An 18,136-nucleotide genomic window follows, 5' to 3' on the forward strand; every position below is an offset into this window, starting at 1 on the left:
AAACGCGTATCATCACATGACACCGCGTTCCTCTCCATTCACTCCGACTCGAAGTTGTTCAAGCATGTAGCCAAAAGCAAAAAATCATTAGAAACACAGAAAGCTACAACACGCGTAGTACAAGCTGCTGGGCACTCTAGCTGAGTCTCATCCTTCGTACACCCTTGCCCGTGTCCCCCTTTGTCGCGCTTTCTTCTACAGCTCCTACAACTTTTGCCATTTGGTCTTCTGTCATTGCCTTCTTCCCAAGGACTCTGAAGTTGAACGTCACGAAATACCTCTTGTACGAATCAATAATAAAACATACCGTTTCTTCTTCTTACCCACGTCGGTCACGCCCGGACGGGGAACATACTCAATCCCTTCCGGGACAGCTGCTTTCCGCGCCTTGCGGTCTGGTACAATGATTACAGAGTCATCAGCATCTCCATCGAGACCCAGTCGGTCCATATCATCCACCAGAGTCGACACCTTTCTCTGGCCCGGCTTTGATGACCGCGGCCCCTTTGACGGAGGATCTAATCTGGGAGGTGCTGGCTTCCCTCGACTCGGCTGCTTGATAGGCGGAGAGGGAACATAGTCGTCCTCTTCATCATCCTCCGTTAATGGTTCCTCGTCTAGCTCCTCTTCTTCTTCACCGTCTTCACCGTGAACCTCGTCCTCATCATCATCTTCGATGGCTATCGACCGCTCAACCTCACTTTCGCTTCCCTCGATTTCTGAGGGTCTTGGTCTTGATCCTGCTTTAGTTTTGGCAGTCTTTCCAGCAAGAGGAGACGGCGCGATCCCACTCTCATCGCTGAATCCTGGCTCTCTGTCTTGCATATAAGACTCATCAGCCTCCATGTCCTACGTTGACTGAGGTAAATAAGAAGCGCGATGTAACTTGTAATGTTACCACGTACCTCGTCTTCAATATCTCCTTGTTGTGGAGTACCATTCTGCCCAAACAGGCCCGCTTGATGCAACATGTCGATCTTAGCATCCATTTTCTTCTCGTTGCGTTCCAACTACAGCAGCGGATCAGCTTACTCCAGGGATCTACGCGCCCAAAGGAACATACCTCGCTCATGAGCCTTCTCGAATATGTCTGCTGCATCACCAGCATACGCTCCTCCATCTCCTTCATGACCTCCTCCCTTGTCTCAGCCTCCACAACCGCACAGCGAAGCTCGGCTTCGTGAAGCTACACCATAGCTGTCAGCAGGTGAAAGCGTGGTCCAAAAGCTGGGGGCTCACTTTCATCCGCAGCTGCTCAACCTCGTCGAAGAGTGCATCAACGAGAGGGTTTATGGGCTCCTCGTCCTCATCGTCCTCTTCATCATCAGGCCCACTTTCCTCGTCCTCTGCGAATACCGATATTAGACGGGCTGCGTAAAGGATATGAAGATCATCGCAAACCTTCCACAATCTCGAGGTGCGCCTCGCTCACTCTCCGGTTCGGACCAACACTTGAAATGGTGACCTTTCGAGTGGGCATATTGGGCGGTGGCAGGCCCGACTTCAAAGGTCCACGGGCGGGGCCCGGTTTTGTCGGGGCCGCCAACACGCGCGGAGCAGGCGCGTTGTTCGTGGCGGTGTGGACCTCTCGCGCGAGCGCAGAGAACTTCATCACATGGGAGTTCTCGTCGTAGCCAGTATCGTAAGGGTTGACGTTCACGATCATGACCTGGATGTCGTTAGTACTGTTCATAGCTGTGCGAGGTTCCTTGACACCTACCACTCTCCCGTCACCCTCGAAGTAGTCCATGAGAACCTCAGTCAACTTGCTATGCCGGAAAGGAACGAGCGCCAATCCCTTCCGCACGACCTTCGTGTCACTTCGCCCAGGCCCGGAAAGGGATTGGGCAACGCGGTTCTGATTCGACCTCATTACCTATCAGTCGAAGGTCAGTATCTTTCAGAAATAACATGTCTCAATGTACGCACCTCCATACATTGACCAAGGACCATAAGAGATTTGTTGATGTTGCCCGCTTCCCTGAGCCTATCACCCGTAGTGTGAGTGTGCTTAGTGCGCTCCGAACCAGCAAGATCGACCAGCGTCAACCGAGACATCTGCAAGGCATCGGGATTGTTGCGCTCTCCCCTGTGACTGCGGAGCACCTTGATCGTGACCATGCCATGGCTCCGAGAGCTTTGAGCATTGGCGAGTGTTCCAAAGACGCGCCTGTGCACTTGACCTAGCTTGACGAGTTCCTTAGCTTCGGTGGCGCTGGTGACCCGGAAATGCCGTAGATCCGCGATGTATTTTCCAGTAATTCCTTCTATGGAGTCTGAAGCAGGCGATGGTTTGACAGTCAGCGCCTTCCGAGTCAACACAGTCTGGCCGCCAAAGGTCTGTGCAGTGGTGTTTCGACGAGATGAGCCGGGGGTAGATCCATCGTCGTCCTCAATCGTTCCTAAAAGATCATAGACTTTCTCGTTGTATATCTCGGCATAGGAAAGCCAGATTGAGTACTCATAGTTCCGGTCAAGCTTCAGAGTAGTTGGGTCGGTGTCGATGTCCCCAGGCGTTGACTCTGCAAGATCACTCAAAACGGCGGCGAAAGAGCTCTCGCCTGCCGAGGCTCTGATGTTATAAAACAGATTATCGTTTCCTGGCTCGCATCTTTCAGCGCCGTACAGTCGTACAGGACGGAACTTCAAAAATGGAAATGAGATAAGAACAAGGTGGGATCAGATGTTACGCACCCTTCCGTCGCCCTGCAAGCCATTCACACTGTTAAAGATGACGTCCAGTGTTCGCGGAAGAATGCCAGCGGAGTCTCCCTTGTTTCCTCCCTGGATCGTGTAAGTCTTACCGGAGTTAGTGACGCCATACGCAAAGAGCAGGCCATTCTGGCCCTCAAGCACGTCCTTTACCAGCGGCAGCGTGGTCTTCGCGAAGAAATCGGGTTGCTGCGTGGAAGGGGGGAAGATGTGGGAGAACTTATAGATAGATGAAGGTGCCGCCATAGACATGCGATAATGAAACCGCGACTGGGCCATGGCGTCTGAAGCAGGATCTGTCATGCGAACAGAGGTATCCGACAGAGGATCGAGATAGGGCGTGGTTGCCTCTTCTTCACCGAGAGCAGGGCGGATCCGCAGGTATGCCTTAGGTCACCTTCAGCATCTGAGCTCGCACCAGCGCTGGAAGACGTACCATGATAGGCTCCCTTTCAGTCACATCACCCTTGTGCGGCTTCGATGCCGTAGTAGGAGCCTTCTTTGAGGATACAGGCTTGTCTGGTGAGTTTGCCCGATTGGAAAGTGGTTTCCTCCCCGCTGGTTTTAATGTCGAAGTTTGCGCTGTTGCATTCTGATTAACGGGAGTCTTGGTGCGCGTCGACTTGGTGAGTGGAGGACTGGGGCTTGGCGCCGGGATCGTAGGTGTCCTTGTCCGTGCCGAGGCACGCGTAGCCTGAGACGCTGCACCTGCGGTTCTCGTTGACCGTGTGTTCATATCGTCTCAGCAGTAAGATCGGTAGTGTCGATGTTTGTTACAAGTCGTTCAAATCGAACCAACGCGTCGCCTCGCGATCGGGGCACCACCGGGGTTCGGAAACCCCCTCGACCACGCGACGCGTCTCGTCACGTGGCAAATATCTCCCTTTCATGATCCCCACCCCCGACCTATCGCACCTCACGAAGGTCGATTACGATAGAGTGTACGAGCCAGCAGGTGCGGTGTGAAGCATTTCACCAGCATGAAACTCATATGTTTTTCTTAGAAGACACTTTCTTGTTTCTCGATGGACTAGAGCAAGACGCAGAACACATCAGATCTCTGCATCCCACCGTCTGCCTCGAGATCGGGTTCGCACTTACGATTTTTCACGTTTCAATCTAACTGAAGAAATAATAGGTCAGGCTCCGGATGTGTATCAACATTTATGGGCTCGATCCTCGGCCCCACCGGTGCACGTACGTTTTTCAACACATCTAGGTCACTTAGATGCCAATTTCCTTCAGTCTACTTGTGCACCGACATCAACCAGCATGCAGCACGCTGCACAGTTGCCACAGGTAGACAGAACAAGGTGGGCCAAGGGCGTGCACATATCTGACACCCACTCATCGTTCACCAGTAGATTCCTATAGACGCTATCAACTGTTCCCTGACAAGCTCGTTACTGCCACGTCTTCGACATTCGATCGACATTCTCCTCTTCAACCCTCCGTATGTGCCAACTGATGGCGAGGAGGCGCTCGATGCCCAGGCCAGCGGTAACATCTCTGGTGCGTGGGCGGGTGGCCTCTCAGGCATGGAGATAACCAACAAACTCCTGGAGGAAGTCAATGTGAGTGATCTACAGGCCTTACCTATTGGTTGAGCCTAAGTGCATACAGGATCTTTTGTCGCCGAAGGGGTTGTTCTACTTGGTCGCGTTAAAGCAAAACGACATTCCCGCTATATGTGCTATGATGCAAGATGCATTTGGGCTGAAAAGCCAGGTTAGCAAGTCCCTCCCTCATGCCTACCGAAGTCAACAGCTGACGGGATTCAGACAATAATCCAACGTCGTGCAGGTCGAGAGCACTTGTTCATTCTTCGGTTCGAAAGGCAATACGTTGGATGACAAAGCATGGTCAAGCTCAAGGCAGGCTGTATCCGAGATTACTACTGTACACCAAGTAAATGATTGGGAAATTATATGAAAAGACGCTAGAGCAGTTCAGTGTCGAGAGCAAATGTTCTTGTAGATGAGTCATGGAGTCCGTCCAGGCAAGTGTATGTACTCATGGCAACCTAGTCGTCCGAACCACCAGTAGTGCGTTTCCTGTGCATGCTGAAGCGCGAGGGTGTGCCCTGGTTGGACAGCGTTCTCTCGATGGATGGGACCGAATTGTTGCGCATAGCACTGTACGGATCGGCATCAAATTCCAGACGCACACGCATGTGACCGTGGTCTCGAAGTTCAGCGAATACTTCTCTAGAGTTGACTGATCCAGGTTGAATATGACGCCAGATCTACCATGAATGTCAGGCCGATGCTCGGGCAGCACAATTGGGATGACACGTACATCAATTTCGCCCTGACCAAGCAACTTGTCCTTGCCCAAGGTTTTATGGTCGAAAACGTGCACCTCGACCTTGGGAGTGGAAGCGCCTGCGTCGAACACAAAGGATTCGTTCCTATGTGGATTGTGTAAGTTTGCTGTTTTAGCTTGTTCAAGAGGTATCAATGCATACCATTCGGGTGTAGTAGTCTTCTGCGAATGTTTAGTCTTGTGCTCCTTGTCGCCTACGCGAACAATAGCGTAAGGCTTAACGTCGTCAGTTGACAAGTCCTTGGCGTCGAGAACAGTGACGCGGAGAGTTCCAGGCTGCTGTGGTGGGCCATTGGCAGCCCCGTTACCATTCGCAGGGGTACCGCTCGCAGAAGACAAGACAGCGCCTCCTGCGCCCAATGTGGAACCACCAACAGGCTGGGAAGCCTGACCCGAAGGTGCAGGTGGTGCAGGAGGATCATCATTCTTGTCGGAAAGTTTACCTGAGTGATTGTTTTTGGCAAAATCGCGCGAGAAGATACCGCCGATCCCATGGACGACACCCTTGCCTGCACCAACGGGGATCGAGCCTATCTGAGTCATCGCTCTTCCAGCAGCGGAGAACGTCGAGGTGTTCTTGCGGCTCTTGGCAATGATCGAGGGTTGGAACAACAGTCGGACGTGGATCTCACCCTTCTGACCGTGCTTATCAGCCAAAGAGATGACCTGAGGGGTGCCTTGGAATGGTTCCAGGTCGGCCAGGTTGATGCGGCCCGTCCCCAGACTCTTAGCTTGCTCAATCTGGTTCCAGTCCAACACCTCGACAGTAAAGTCGGCGGCAACTCGAGAGGGCTGAAGTACTTGAGCAGGGGATTCAAGCACACAGTTCGGACTATACTCACCACATTGACTGTGAAGTCCTCCGACCAATCGGGAGTAAGAGTCTTCTTCTTTGTCTGCGACTTAAAGACACGCTGGCCGTTAAGCGAGAACACCGCGAAGGGGTCGGATTTGCCTGCAAAACCATCAGAGTTAGGTAGGACAAGGCGTAGTGGCGTACAACATACCTCCTCTATCTGCAGCGCGGAGGTCTTTGCCCTCAAGGAGATCGACACGCAGGATACCCTGATCTGTAGAAGTGCCATGAGGATGACTGCGCATGGCTACGAAAGATTATCGTACTATTGATGCTCTCTCTTGCTTCCAATGTCACAGGCACGGGTACATAGCGGGCCTCCAGTTCAATGGTGGACGTGTGGTTGCCTTCTTCATTCTTCAGAGTAAAGGTTGTGCGGCGATCCTAGAGGAGAGGTAAGATGTTGTGATACAGCCTCTTTATGTAGAGAATACAACTCACAAGAGTAGCCTCCAGGAAAGGCTTGGCCTCGCCCTTCCACTCAGCGATAATATCATCCTTCTCCCCTTCATCGTTCTCGTTCAGGCGCAGCCAAATTTGACCGAAGTCGAGTTCCTTGATAAAGCCCTCTCCCACGTGCTGGATTTCAACCCGAGTGCTGCGAGCCTTGGGAGTGCTGAAGCAAGGCCAGTAACCATCGTCCAAGAGAACCTCAACGCGAGCTTTCTTGTGGAGCTGGCCACTAACGACGTTAAAGACAATGACACCAGATTCTGCAGCGTGTTAGTAGATGTCAGACGATAGTCTGATTTAAGCTTACGGTGTTTCAAGAGCTCTTCTTTGCTAAGCTCCACACCCTCGGGCTCTTGACCGTCATCAGAGCCGATGATGCTAGCAGTATCGTTCGTTTTGTCCGTCTTATCCGACTTGTCCGACTTGCCTGACTTGTCCGTTTTCGTCGTGTCCAAGGTACTCGACCGTTGAGGCTGGGTGAAACCTTCTTCGGTCATCGGCCCGCTGACCGTCACATGCCGTACTTCCTCCCCATCACGCGAGGAGAAGGAGGTCGTCGACGGCGATGACGGGTAATCACCCTCCTCTCCGCCGTTTTGAGCCGCGCGTTGAATCTCGTTTTGATCTTTCGCAAACTCGACGCCCTTCAGTGCCAAAGCAGGGACGAATTCGGCAACGTAGTGAAGTTGCCCCTTGTACTGGTTGCTGTGACTTCCATCGAGCTTGATGGGATCGGAAGCCTCTTTCTTGCCAGTCGACTCATGTTTATAGTCCGAGCCATCCGCGGACGGGCGAGCTAGTTCGCCAACATTGAGCTCAACCGAGCCCAAAGAACGATCCTACCAACAGATTAGTTATAATAAAGGTAGAGAGCCAGGTGCCATCTACCTTGGTGAGATGTTGATAGTCCATGACTTCCAGTTGTAAAGACTGTGATGGATTGAGCCAGTGTCAATGTTAACAGGGTTGCAAAACCGACCTCCCGTAGTGAATGCACAGGAACATAAATAATCTGGTCCCATACGGGGTCGAGGTCTACAACATGTCAATGACATGTCTTGCACAAATCACAGCTGTAAACGCACTATTGTTGATGACCTCGGTCCGACCGAGGGTGATATTGTTAACCTGAACACGAACGTAGGGGTCGCTCTACAAAAGGAGTCATGAATAACTGACACGCGCTCATACATATGGAACTTGTCCTACCTTGCCACCGAGAGCAGCCTCAACATTCCTTGAGACAACGTTAGCCATGTTCTCCAATATTAGCCTCAATGCTTACTTGACGTCGGTGGCGTTCTTCAACCACAAACGAACAACACCGATAGGTGGAACATACTGGTCAGCTCCCTGGAGAGCACCGGCCATCTGCAGCGGCTTCCACTCAGTTGTAATTCTCAGTTTGCCACTCTTGCAGCCACTGAGCGGCCACCAATCGCGGCCCGCAGAAGTCTCGGCCTCCAACAAGGAGCCGAGTTGGACAGACATGTGGCCGACTACAGGATCTTTGAGGAAATCGCGGTCATCGGTGACCTTGATGGTAATAATTGATGATGTTTTGTCAGCACAGAGGAACTCAGTCGCTGACTCCCAGACAGGGTTGTTCGTGTGTTTGATGAGGGCCGTGCTGTGGGTCGCGGTAGTGCTGTTACCAAGGTAGACCTTCGCGAAGGGGTTGAGCTCGCCAGACAGCGACTTTGTGTGATCAAGGTCCTTGGCCTGGTGAATGGTAAGTCGAACAATGCCGGTCTCTGCGGTCTTTGTCAACAACCAAACACGAGAATCCGCGTATCTCACAAACTTACTAGTCTCGGGCAAGACGTCTGTTCCGTCGACATGCTCAGGCTTGAGAACAGGGAAGAACGAAAGGTTGAAACGGACAGAACCCTTGTCCTTGCCATCCTTTAGGATGGGGAGCTCAATGCCGTCAATTTTAGCATCCTCTTGCAGTTTCTGCATGTCAAATGTGGCAGCACCCAGCGTCGTGTTCGAGCGCTTTGAATTATAGTCGAAAACGTCAAGAACGAGCGACTCCTGCAACGAGTTGATGAGAATAAACTTCGTTTCCATCCAGGTCGGGTTGTAGCTGCACTGAGTGAGTACCGGGTGTATATAATACCAGTAGAAAGACGTACGTGTTGTGCTTATACTTGGTCCTAGCCAGCTCTGAGCGGTTGTTGATGCTCAGTGACACGAAGGGATCGGGTGTACCTCCACCCATCTTGCTACCCTTCAGTCCACGTGCAGCCTCAACAGTAACCTGGAGAACACCAATTGCCGCGTCGAGAGGCGTACCGGAGAGAAGCTGCTCGAGATTAAGCGTGAACTTGTTCGGGTCGTACATCATCGGTCCGAGGTTAGCATGAACTTGGTCTCTGATGAACGCAGAGAGACCTGGCATCTGCCGGAAGTCAGACGGTCAGCCCAAGAAGTTCATGGTTTTTACTCACATGCCCGACATCGAAACCGAACGTGTCACCTCCAACCGGCTTCAGAACGTAGTCGAACACAGGTTTCTCCAAGAAACTCAAGTCGACAATTTGAACGTGAGGAAAGTTGGTCATGAGCTTCATCCGGATCCTCATAAGGCCACTGAAACTGATGTCTTCAATCAAGATGGGCATAGCCGCTGATGCCACACCCTTGCCAACGCGGACAGAAAGTACGATCTTGGGGTTCACTTTGCCAGCTGCTTGACGAGGAGTCATGTCAGAAACGTCGTTGGGGGCGAAGGAGATGCCCCAGTCCATCATTACGACGTCATCCTCCGTGTTGGGGAACGTGCGAACTTTCTCAATTCGAGGTGCTTTGGTGCCAAGTGTGAAGGTGCTCAGACGCAGCGAATCTAGGAACGGAGGGCAGCTGGTGCTGAGAATCTGATCCACGGAAGAAACGACCGTTGCAGACAGAACAGGCTCATAAATAAGCCAGAAGCGATCGAGGAAGTTGTTGATCCAGTCCGCGCTTTCGTGCTCGGACGCGAGACGCGTCTTGACGAGTTCGCGCTGAATGTCATCCCGAGCATTGCGACGCACACGCGTCATCGACGTCGTGTAGTAAGTATTACACACGGCGAGGATGATGAAGAGCCATCCCCAGCCGAAGTTGAAACGAGTGAGAAAATGAGAAGCGAAGACAGCCTGCAGGTATGACGTCAGATGAATTTGCCGAGAGCGCTAGAGTTCGCGACATACAAACACGATGATCGCAGCATTATGGTACCATGCCCCATAGTACTGTTCGGTCAAGAACATCTGTAGGACATGTTTGTCCTTCTCCTCTCCCTCCTGCAAGGGAGCGGCGTCGATGTTGGACAGGGCTCTCCATCCAACTTTGTACCAATCTGGAATGGTTGGTGCCTGCTGGTTGGGGAATGAGCCTGGAACATTCTGGGGAGCAGCTGCAGCTGGCTGGCCAGCTGTCTTGTCCAGTTCTTCTTGCGTTGCCTTGTCGGCATCCTCGATAGTGATAGTGGGAATAACGCCCGAGTGTCCTGTGTCGATATCAATGGCTAAAATAGAACAGACAACATGAGCGTTTAGCGGCACGTCATGCGATGACGTTGAAACATACCTTTGCCGCCCCCAGAGTTGCCTTCTTGGCTTGCAGCGGTAGGCTGAAGTTGGTCGCGCGCTTTGCCAGCGGCTGCTGCCTTTTCTTGAGGCGAAGCATCGGGATCAAATTTGTGCACAGTGGCACCCTTGGTCTCGTCTTTCTTGAACTGGCCAAGGAGTTCGTGATGGCCCTTCTGCTCAACGTGGTGCGCGTCCCCGTTCATGGGGGCGCCGTTAGAGGCCATGTTAGATTAATAGCAGCACTAGGAAAGACGGGAGGACGAGGAGATGAGAAGAGTCAAAGGGGAGAACAAAGAGTGGGAGATAGAAAGGAGGATGACTTGCAGACGAGGCCCGCAGCGGGCACAGGTGAGGGTATTGTAAACGCGGTTGACGCTAGGGGAGCCGAAATACTCTTTATTTTGAAGGTTGAAATCCGGGCCCTGATGTCACACTCGGCCGTGTATGACGCTAAACCGGAGCGTTCGGCGGTGGATACCGTGTCTCTTCTTTCCAAGAAAGGCAGCGTCCCGACGCTTAGCCCGAAGCACGCTCGGCCGTCATCAACCTGGCTATCCACGACGTCAGCTGGAGCAGGAAACGCTGACACCAAACACGCGGAGCGGTCCACTGATCGAGACATCCTCTAACCACGATCGGGCACCTGCGCCTAGCCTTCGGCGGCCTGCAATGTTCCACAACGTGTCGGGTGATCGTCAACCAAAGCTTCTTATTTGTTCAGTTGCTCGTACGTTTGCGCACGTTCACAACTAGTAACACTTGCAATGAGCACGCAGTGTTGCAACTACTTGCAACATGCTTTAGGAAGGCCCTTAAGCTTACACTAATACTCCGCATCATAATTCACGCTGCATGTTAATGATCGGTGAGAAGGTGGCTCCGGCATTTCTTAGTCCAGTCGTAGCTTGAAAGATAACCGAAGTCTCCACTGTCTGCTGTATGTGGTGGCGGGGGTGGCCCGGGTGCTGCAACGTCAACGTTGGATTATCATAATAGACTACGCGTAAATATGTGCGACTCTCGAGTAAACCTGTGTGTCTGCATCTGCAATCTGGCCCTGCGTCATGCATCGGAACTATTATATCTTTGCAAAAGAATATCGAGACCCTTCATCTACGCCAGTGGTCACTTGGATCACAACAGTCTTGCTGTATGGCTACCAAAGAACGTTGCTGGTCTCAAGGCCGTTAGGTCACAGGAGGAGTCGGAGGTCGCCCTCTGAGTCGGCTAATCACTTCCACTCGACGGGCTAGTAATCGCATATCAGACGAGCTGGAGGTGATGTAGTGCGCAAGGACACTCACAATAGTCTGCCAGAACACGTTCGTCCATTAACTCTTCGTCTGAGTCGGCGAGGGGATCCGTCGATCTTATAACGTTCCAGGCATCTAAATCAAGATAAATGTCTAATAAGCAGGGTTTTCCGTGAAAATGCAAACACATGCTCACGCTCTAGCATCGAATGAGTTCCCTGTGAAGGAGCCGCAGATGTAGGCACGGGTGCCGATGTTTGGCCCGGTGCTGCATTTGTGCCTTGAATAACTAAAGCAAACCTAACGAGACCAGTGGCAGATCGTACTTACACACTTGGTTTGGAATGGAAAGGGAAGCAACGTGAGGCACATAGGGAATGTATGCTCTCTCCCCATTCTGTTCGTGGTTATTTCGAGCCTTAGACTGCGATGTGCTCATATTTGTACTGCTGACGGTAGCTGAGCGTAGTGGTTCAATTTCGATGTCGAGGCTACGCTGGGTAACCTTACCTCTTGATACCGGCGACGGCCCCTCACGGTCTTGATTTTCTATCAGTCTCTTGAGAAATGTGCGCCGCTTGGCAGACATCATGCTGCCCCATTCAAGCTCCTCTTCGGTATCGCAATTCTCAATCGCCGCCTCCGGTTCGGTTAATTGTCTTATTCGTGGAATTTTCCCTGGATGTTGCCTAGAATAACTGTCGTCGAACGGATTAGGCTCGTCTGGGCCTTCTAGATAATGGAAGATGAGCCAGAGAAATGCTCGAGCCCGATCAGCTGATGACAGTCTGACGGGCAGGAAAAGGTCCAAAAAGTTAAGCGGCGACTCGAAGTGAACATTCGCCAGGGGCTGTCAACGACCAGGCCGGAGCTACTAAGTTAGCCTTGGACGATTCGTCAGTTTGAGGGTATATTGGCGCCTACCGCGGCATGGTTCGCAAGCACGAAAATCAAATTCACGACACTTGTAGGAGGCAAAGTTCGCGCCCGCTGACATTCAATTAGGAAACGTTCCACAATAAGTGCCTGGAGAAAGCTCACGCTCTTTTCCAATATTTCCTCAGGTGTTGACGGCGGCATAACCCTGTATTCGGATGGAAGCAAGGCCGCCTTGAGGCAGTTCTTGATACGAGGCGCGTCCTGAGCGTTCCCGTCCGTCTTCTGAAGAGATGGCACAGGATGATATGACCGGAGTGCCGTTTTCATCTCAGGAAAGACTATTGTAACCGTAAGCAGAGGTCGACACAATTGACGGAAGAAGGGGTGAGATCACATACACGCCATGGTGGTGTTTATGCGCCCCACATTGGTCAGGAGGGATAGCTTTGCGAGCTCCACTGCAAAGGCAGGTGTTTCCACCATCTTGTCCTTGAGGACTTTGGAGCACCTGGTCGAGTGGTAGATCGCATTCACGTATAAGTCGCAGAAGTGGACTTTGCCAATGGTGCCCGGGGCCTGGCTGGTAAAGACGACGTTCTTGTCGGCAAATATATGTTGGAGAAGATCGTATTGTACGTCTTCTCTGGAGAGTGGCACTGAATCAGCACGCTTGATCGGTAGGGCTTTGCGACTGAGATATCCCACACTGAAAAGGAGTGAGATGAGCGAGGGTGTGGAGGTGGGTGAGGGAGAAGGAAGTGTACGTACTTGGGAGCTGGAGGATCTGGAGGCCAAGTTGAGTTGTGGACAGAAAAGGATGCGGACATGGGAGGTGGAGAAAGAAGAGGAAAGCTGGATGCGGGCGGTAAGAGGAAACATGAGGCTTTGATATCTGGAGTTGTGGATCAGAGATTCAATGGAGAGTTACTGTCTAAGCTCATCGCCGGGTCTCACGTGTGGATTTTTTGGGCTGCTGGCCGTTCGCACGCGTCTGTGACAGCGGGGCGGGATGGGCCAGAGGGCGAGAAGGGCGGAGAATGCTATCCAGAGACGCGTCGGGTGGGAGCGATCTGTCGACGCCAGCCGAGTAATATTGACTAAATGACACACGATGGACGAAGAGCTCGATTCTCGGTGGCTAACATGGTGGCTGCCTCGCACCAACCCCTATCTCCGGACTTGCCTCTTGGCCAATGTCTCCGTATTAGGCTCGTCTGCCGATCAACCTTCGCGGACTCTATCCGCCTGTCATTCTGTCGTGCGAACCAGACAACAGGCGCGCCTCCTTCCCATCCTGTCAAACGCCCGCCGCGAAAAAAACTGCCCCTCGCACGCATTTGCACATAACCGCCATGGACAACCTCAACTTCGACGAACCGACCAGGGTTTGTCCGCTTCCCAACCTGCATCATCTACCCATACTTACCTTTTTTTAGAAAGAGCTCCAGACCTTCATTGAGAGGGAGCAGGCGCAGTCTCGCTACAACTCCACCGTGCAGAACATGACCAGCATGTGCTGGGACAAGTATGTTCGCCCGCTCATTTAGGTTCACCTTCAGCTCACCAGCCTTTCTACTTAGGTGTGTTACGGGTACTCCCGGGAACAGCTTCTCTCGAGGCGAAGCCAGCTGCTTAGCCAACTGCGTCGACAGATTCCTCGACGCCAGCATTTTCATGACCAAGACTATTCAAGACCAGCGAGCGCGCCTGCAGGCTTCGCAGCCCGAGACGTTCTAATCACCACATATTCACTCATTCCATCTAATCACACATGCTTCATCACCACTATGCATTACACTACACTACATTACGCTGCACAACTACAACAATGCAATAACATATCAATGCCATACAAGTCCCGCCAGCTTTGCCCACAAAAATACAGCAACCGTAGGTACGAAAAAGCAGAAAGCATTGGGTATTTCCCGATCGCTTTTCAGTGCCAGTGGGATATCAATCGTAGCCCGTCGAGCGAGAACGTCAGACTCAGTCGCATGGAATTTCGTGATGAATTCGTCCTTATCTGTCCACAGCTTCCGCAGCCAGAGGTCGAACGCCTCCCTTTCATATTCGGGAACATCAATCTCCACCGTGTCGCGAGCACTACCATTTGGTATTGTCTTTGGATTCGTGCCGCTTATGTCTCCGATAGGGACTTCCTGCGAAACGTCAAATATACGGATGTGCATGTTCACCACTGGCGGTGGAACACGATCACAGAATATTGAGCGTAATGTGTACCATGACTGCCCGTAGCCCATGGGAGGGACACCTTGCAACGAATTAAGAGATGCGTGTTCGCAACTCGTTGGTCAACTCACCAGGATAAACCATTGTAATATCAATGAGTTTGAGGCTAGGCATCCGGGGTGCCAAAGAACGCAAGCTGTAGAGAAGCCCGGTAGATCGAGGCAGCAAGAGGTTGGATAAATCCGACTGGTACCACAACATAAACATGCTTCGCTCGAAGAAATAGTTATAAATGCTCACAATGCCGATCTTTTCCGCATACTTCTTCGATATAGGCTTGGTGTCCTTGCTAACCAGCGTTCCCTCTGGGAAAAGGATGAAAGTGAATGGTTTGTCCTGTAGCTCGGCCTGTCTGCCTAGCTTGGCCAACTTCCTGGACAAAATCAACTTGTCGTGTGCCCAGGACCGTGCAAGGAAGATGAATCTGAATATCTGCATTCCCTGAAAACAGTTCCAGATGCGTCTGATGCGGTGAAAGAGGCGGGGCCTACCGGTCCTATGATGGGCACCCACTTGAGACTCTTCTTCAAGACAATGAAGACATCCTTATGTGTTCCCATATAATAAGTGAGACCCCAGATATACCACCAGTCACTGTATACCTTGTGTTGGGAAGTTATGCGTCAGTACACTTCAGGAAATAGTCTTCTCTAGCAGACGCACTTGATGATTTGAGGTTATTACGGACTTCTGCGGGAGCCTCAAGAAAGATATCTTCCCGGACCCATCACGCTCCACGAATCGCTCAATGTCCTCCTCGGAGACCTTGCCTTGCCCTTCGCGCTCAAACGTGATCTTGAGCTGTGTAGGCGCAAACCACTGGTTCATCAGATCTAGGGGAGGATGCGGGTTTCAACGGCCGACGGTCACACGATTAGCTCGGGGGCAGCACTCACTGATCAACGAGGCGAAAGCGCCTTTCGAATATCTGACTCCCTCGTCATAGAGGTTCTGCGTCGCTTGTAATGGGATGACTCGCAAAGGGAGCAGGACCACAAGCTGGAAAGAGTTGATGAGCACGGCGCTCGTGACGAACACCAGGCCAGCGCATATGGCATTGAGCGTCTGTGTCCAAGTTCTTGGTGGACGTTCTGTGATCTTCAGTTCGTGCAGGTCACTGTTCTGGGAGGCGCCCATGCTACAAGCGGGGGGAAGTAGGGAAGAGGAGCCTTGGGGGCCCGCACTTTAACATGCTGTTTATAAACGTCAACTGTGGACGCGTCGAAGACACGCCTCACGAGGGAGTGATGCCGCAAGCGGCTCTCGGGCCCGTTCGTGTCTCAATCCCATATGTGACGTAACTCTATACACGCGAACTTCGAAGTGCCTGCCCGGTGTTGTCTCGGAGGGTAACCAAACGGAAGCATGCACGCTTGCAGTATGTATGTAGCATGTACATATATAAGTGTAAGTACTGCTTATCTCTAGCACGCGAAAGGTTTGGTAATCTCGCCGTCGGCATAAGCTTCGACAATCAGCTGCAGAACAGCCATGGTCCGGTGACCACGACTCTGTCAGGGCTCTGACATAAAAAGTTACAGCTAGCATACCTTGATGCTGACGTACGTTCCAGCCACGCAGATGAAGGCACCCGCCAATACGGTCGAGGAAGCAAGTGCAGTACCTAACGGACGTCTTCTAAGTGCCGCAAAACCACCTTCAATGTGGTAAGTGTCGTGAAGCCAAAAGGCACCCGCAATGCCATAGGTGTACCAAGCTGCGAATAGGGAGGCTGCGATGCCTATGAGGTAGGAAAATACGGGGACAGCTACGGCCAAGATGAAGGCAGCGACGATCGCAGCGAGGCACAGGAGGGTCCACACGCCCCATCCAAGTAGCGTATGCGAGTACAGATGGTGAGAGTGGCGGAACAGCCGTATGAACACCAGCTTTGCTGCGGTATGGGAGCAAATTGCTGCTGAACTGGACTGGATTCAATGAGGATGCGAGTTGAGACTTCTTAGACTTACAAGATGAAGTTACCAAGGGCCACGCCAAAGGTGACTTTCGCCCATATAGGCGGTAACGAGAAGAGAGCTGGAGATTGAACTGTGTTTCCAATGTAAACATAGAGAACTACGCTGAATACCACGTAGAATATGGTGGCAAATGTCTGTAGGCACCATGCCGCCTGATTGAACGTTAAAGCATGCAACTTCCATGCATAAGTATACTAGTCATACCTTCATTGCGTCTCGAGGCTCTTTCATCTCCGATATCAAGATGAAGAACCTATGCGTGCCTTGAGAAACGCCGGACTATCAAAGTATTACTTGCAGCCAAACATACATGAAATGTCCTGGCTACTCTGAGCTTCGTGCCCTGATCAAAGCGGGATCTGCTCACCCGCATACGAGAATACCTAAAGGCCATCAAATTTGAACCTCCTCAGACTTATATCGACTCTACTCACAGGGTTGGTGATAGCCAAAAACGCCTCGTAGAAACTAGCAGATATGGTCACGTTTATGACGCGGCCTTCCACAGGATTGAGGCCAGCGCCAATCATTGCCAAGACGCCAGTGAGTGCAATGAGGATCGCACTGAGCATCCCCAGCCAACTGAGCCCATCAAGAGTCCTGGGAAGCGCTACGACGAAGGACACTGCAGCCATGATCAAGACAAAATAGACACTGCATAGACCTTTGTCTGATAATGTCGAAAGGGCCTGCTGCCCAGACAGTAACTCGGACCCCTGGAATCATCCTCTCAGTCCGGGCGTAGAACAGATAGCATCACTGTTTCTTACCGCCGCAAAAACAGCAAAAACTACTGTTCCAAGTGACAGCACTTCGCGCCCCAATGGACCGAATATGATAAGACCAGCATCACCTATGGAGCTATTGTCCAGAGTATATGCGCGTCTCAAGGTGTCCAGACATACCCATGTTATGCACTTCAGGGTGGTTTAGCTTGAAGTCTATCAGTAATTTTGCAGTGTACAGAGCAAAAATTCCTAGGAACGTTTGAACGATCACGGCAGGTACAATCCCTCAACCACGCCATTCCAATTAATTCCGTGAGTTACTAACACTATCAAGCAAATGCAGCTCGACTCACCCACGATAGCTAGGGTACTTGGGAGAGACAACATGCCGTTGCTGACAATTTCTGCTATCATGAGGAAAGCAAGAAGCTAGGCAAACCAATAAACCACAGGGTGAGTAAGCAGTAGGCGTAGAGCAGACCACCGTGATGAGCGTAGCTTACCTGCCAGCTGAGTGTCTTGTAGTGAATCTGGTGAGTTTCCACCTCCACGAAGACATCCTCCGTCTTACTGGTGGCAGAAGGCTTATCGGTCTGGTCATGCATGGCACTCGAGGTGGATGGAAGAGCAGGCGACGAGCATGTGAGAGATAGCAAGTTCATTTGAGCAAGGTTAAGAAGGACAGGAAAGTCGGGGCGGTGATTTATAAGAATACGGAGGCCGCAAAAAAGGACGCGGTTGAGCTCTGGATAAGCATAATGTTACTCATTTGCGTATCTCTGCAGGTCCCAGGAGGAAGATGCACTAGTGGGCCGTGGCAGAGATGCAAATGTCTATGTCTATTCTAGGAACACCGGAGCTAGGGGTGGGAAACAGATAAGGGTATGATGCCCCAGGATTCCGGCCAGATTTGTCTCCGTTATTTCATTTTCCATCATTATTCAATTGAATAAATGGAGTGGTGATCCGCCGCGAACCAATGAACATACGCGACTGAGTAGCCGCCGTGCGTTCGCTTCTGCAGTTGACCGCCATCCCTCACCTGCGCCCGCGACGCGCACCACGTCGTCCCTCCTTTTGACGCTCTCTACCCCGGTATATACCCCCTGCTTTCAAGCAACAC

The 18,136-nt window shown here is 51.8% G+C and overlaps 7 protein-coding genes across 7 annotated transcripts; 2 read left to right on the plus strand and 5 right to left on the minus strand.

The window, feature by feature from the left end:
- Positions 1-267: 267 nt before the first annotated feature.
- Positions 268-3,448, minus strand: CONPUDRAFT_45312 (kinesin-domain-containing protein; the record flags this gene model as incomplete). The annotated part of the gene is made up of 9 exons (XM_007764321.1): positions 268-849; positions 906-1,010; positions 1,064-1,186; positions 1,240-1,346; positions 1,402-1,669; positions 1,721-1,876; positions 1,930-2,643; positions 2,695-3,099; positions 3,149-3,448. The coding sequence occupies 9 exons, from the start codon at positions 3,446-3,448 to the stop codon at positions 268-270; spliced, it is 2,760 nt and encodes a 919-aa protein (XP_007762511.1).
- Positions 3,449-3,600: 152 nt separating this feature from the next.
- On the plus strand, positions 3,601-4,790 carry CONPUDRAFT_114853 (S-adenosyl-L-methionine-dependent methyltransferase; the record flags this gene model as incomplete). Its single annotated transcript, XM_007765089.1, has 7 exons — positions 3,601-3,667; positions 3,717-3,801; positions 3,851-3,909; positions 3,958-4,025; positions 4,077-4,286; positions 4,336-4,440; positions 4,494-4,790. 7 exons carry the CDS (start codon positions 3,601-3,603, stop codon positions 4,563-4,565), a joined length of 666 nt encoding a protein of 221 aa, XP_007763279.1. The 3' UTR covers positions 4,566-4,790.
- CONPUDRAFT_148566 (tricalbin) lies at positions 4,736-10,148 on the minus strand (the record flags this gene model as incomplete). Its single annotated transcript, XM_007765090.1, has 18 exons — positions 4,736-4,957; positions 5,011-5,122; positions 5,180-5,829; positions 5,880-5,992; positions 6,045-6,107; positions 6,160-6,277; positions 6,335-6,606; positions 6,654-7,185; positions 7,235-7,276; positions 7,326-7,381; positions 7,432-7,498; positions 7,556-7,583; positions 7,632-8,100; positions 8,155-8,435; positions 8,485-8,750; positions 8,800-9,489; positions 9,544-9,860; positions 9,923-10,148. The coding sequence occupies 18 exons, from the start codon at positions 10,146-10,148 to the stop codon at positions 4,736-4,738; spliced, it is 4,524 nt and encodes a 1,507-aa protein (XP_007763280.1).
- A 725-nt stretch (positions 10,149-10,873) lies between these two features.
- Positions 10,874-12,883, minus strand: CONPUDRAFT_161223 (uncharacterized protein; the record flags this gene model as incomplete). Its single annotated transcript, XM_007765092.1, has 9 exons — positions 10,874-11,173; positions 11,229-11,312; positions 11,374-11,457; positions 11,508-11,636; positions 11,688-12,027; positions 12,102-12,167; positions 12,219-12,394; positions 12,455-12,762; positions 12,825-12,883. 9 exons carry the CDS (start codon positions 12,881-12,883, stop codon positions 11,112-11,114), a joined length of 1,308 nt encoding a protein of 435 aa, XP_007763282.1. The 3' UTR covers positions 10,874-11,111.
- Positions 12,884-13,408: 525 nt separating this feature from the next.
- Positions 13,409-13,793, plus strand: CONPUDRAFT_45798 (uncharacterized protein; the record flags this gene model as incomplete). Its single annotated transcript, XM_007764354.1, has 3 exons — positions 13,409-13,441; positions 13,493-13,581; positions 13,637-13,793. The coding sequence occupies 3 exons, from the start codon at positions 13,409-13,411 to the stop codon at positions 13,791-13,793; spliced, it is 279 nt and encodes a 92-aa protein (XP_007762544.1).
- A 104-nt stretch (positions 13,794-13,897) lies between these two features.
- On the minus strand, positions 13,898-15,443 carry CONPUDRAFT_44786 (uncharacterized protein; the record flags this gene model as incomplete). The annotated part of the gene is made up of 6 exons (XM_007764277.1): positions 13,898-14,328; positions 14,378-14,492; positions 14,547-14,747; positions 14,798-14,908; positions 14,970-15,139; positions 15,203-15,443. 6 exons carry the CDS (start codon positions 15,441-15,443, stop codon positions 13,898-13,900), a joined length of 1,269 nt encoding a protein of 422 aa, XP_007762467.1.
- A 97-nt stretch (positions 15,444-15,540) lies between these two features.
- Positions 15,541-17,618, minus strand: CONPUDRAFT_86456 (uncharacterized protein; the record flags this gene model as incomplete). Its single annotated transcript, XM_007765075.1, has 10 exons — positions 15,541-15,585; positions 15,857-16,229; positions 16,277-16,437; positions 16,490-16,548; positions 16,653-16,668; positions 16,720-17,001; positions 17,056-17,138; positions 17,191-17,298; positions 17,367-17,442; positions 17,517-17,618. The coding sequence occupies 10 exons, from the start codon at positions 17,616-17,618 to the stop codon at positions 15,541-15,543; spliced, it is 1,305 nt and encodes a 434-aa protein (XP_007763265.1).
- Positions 17,619-18,136: the final 518 nt, after the last annotated feature.

This window comes from Coniophora puteana (genome assembly GCF_000271625.1).
Source record: "Coniophora puteana RWD-64-598 SS2 unplaced genomic scaffold CONPUscaffold_1, whole genome shotgun sequence".
Classification (NCBI taxonomy): Eukaryota; Fungi; Basidiomycota; class Agaricomycetes; order Boletales; family Coniophoraceae; genus Coniophora; species Coniophora puteana.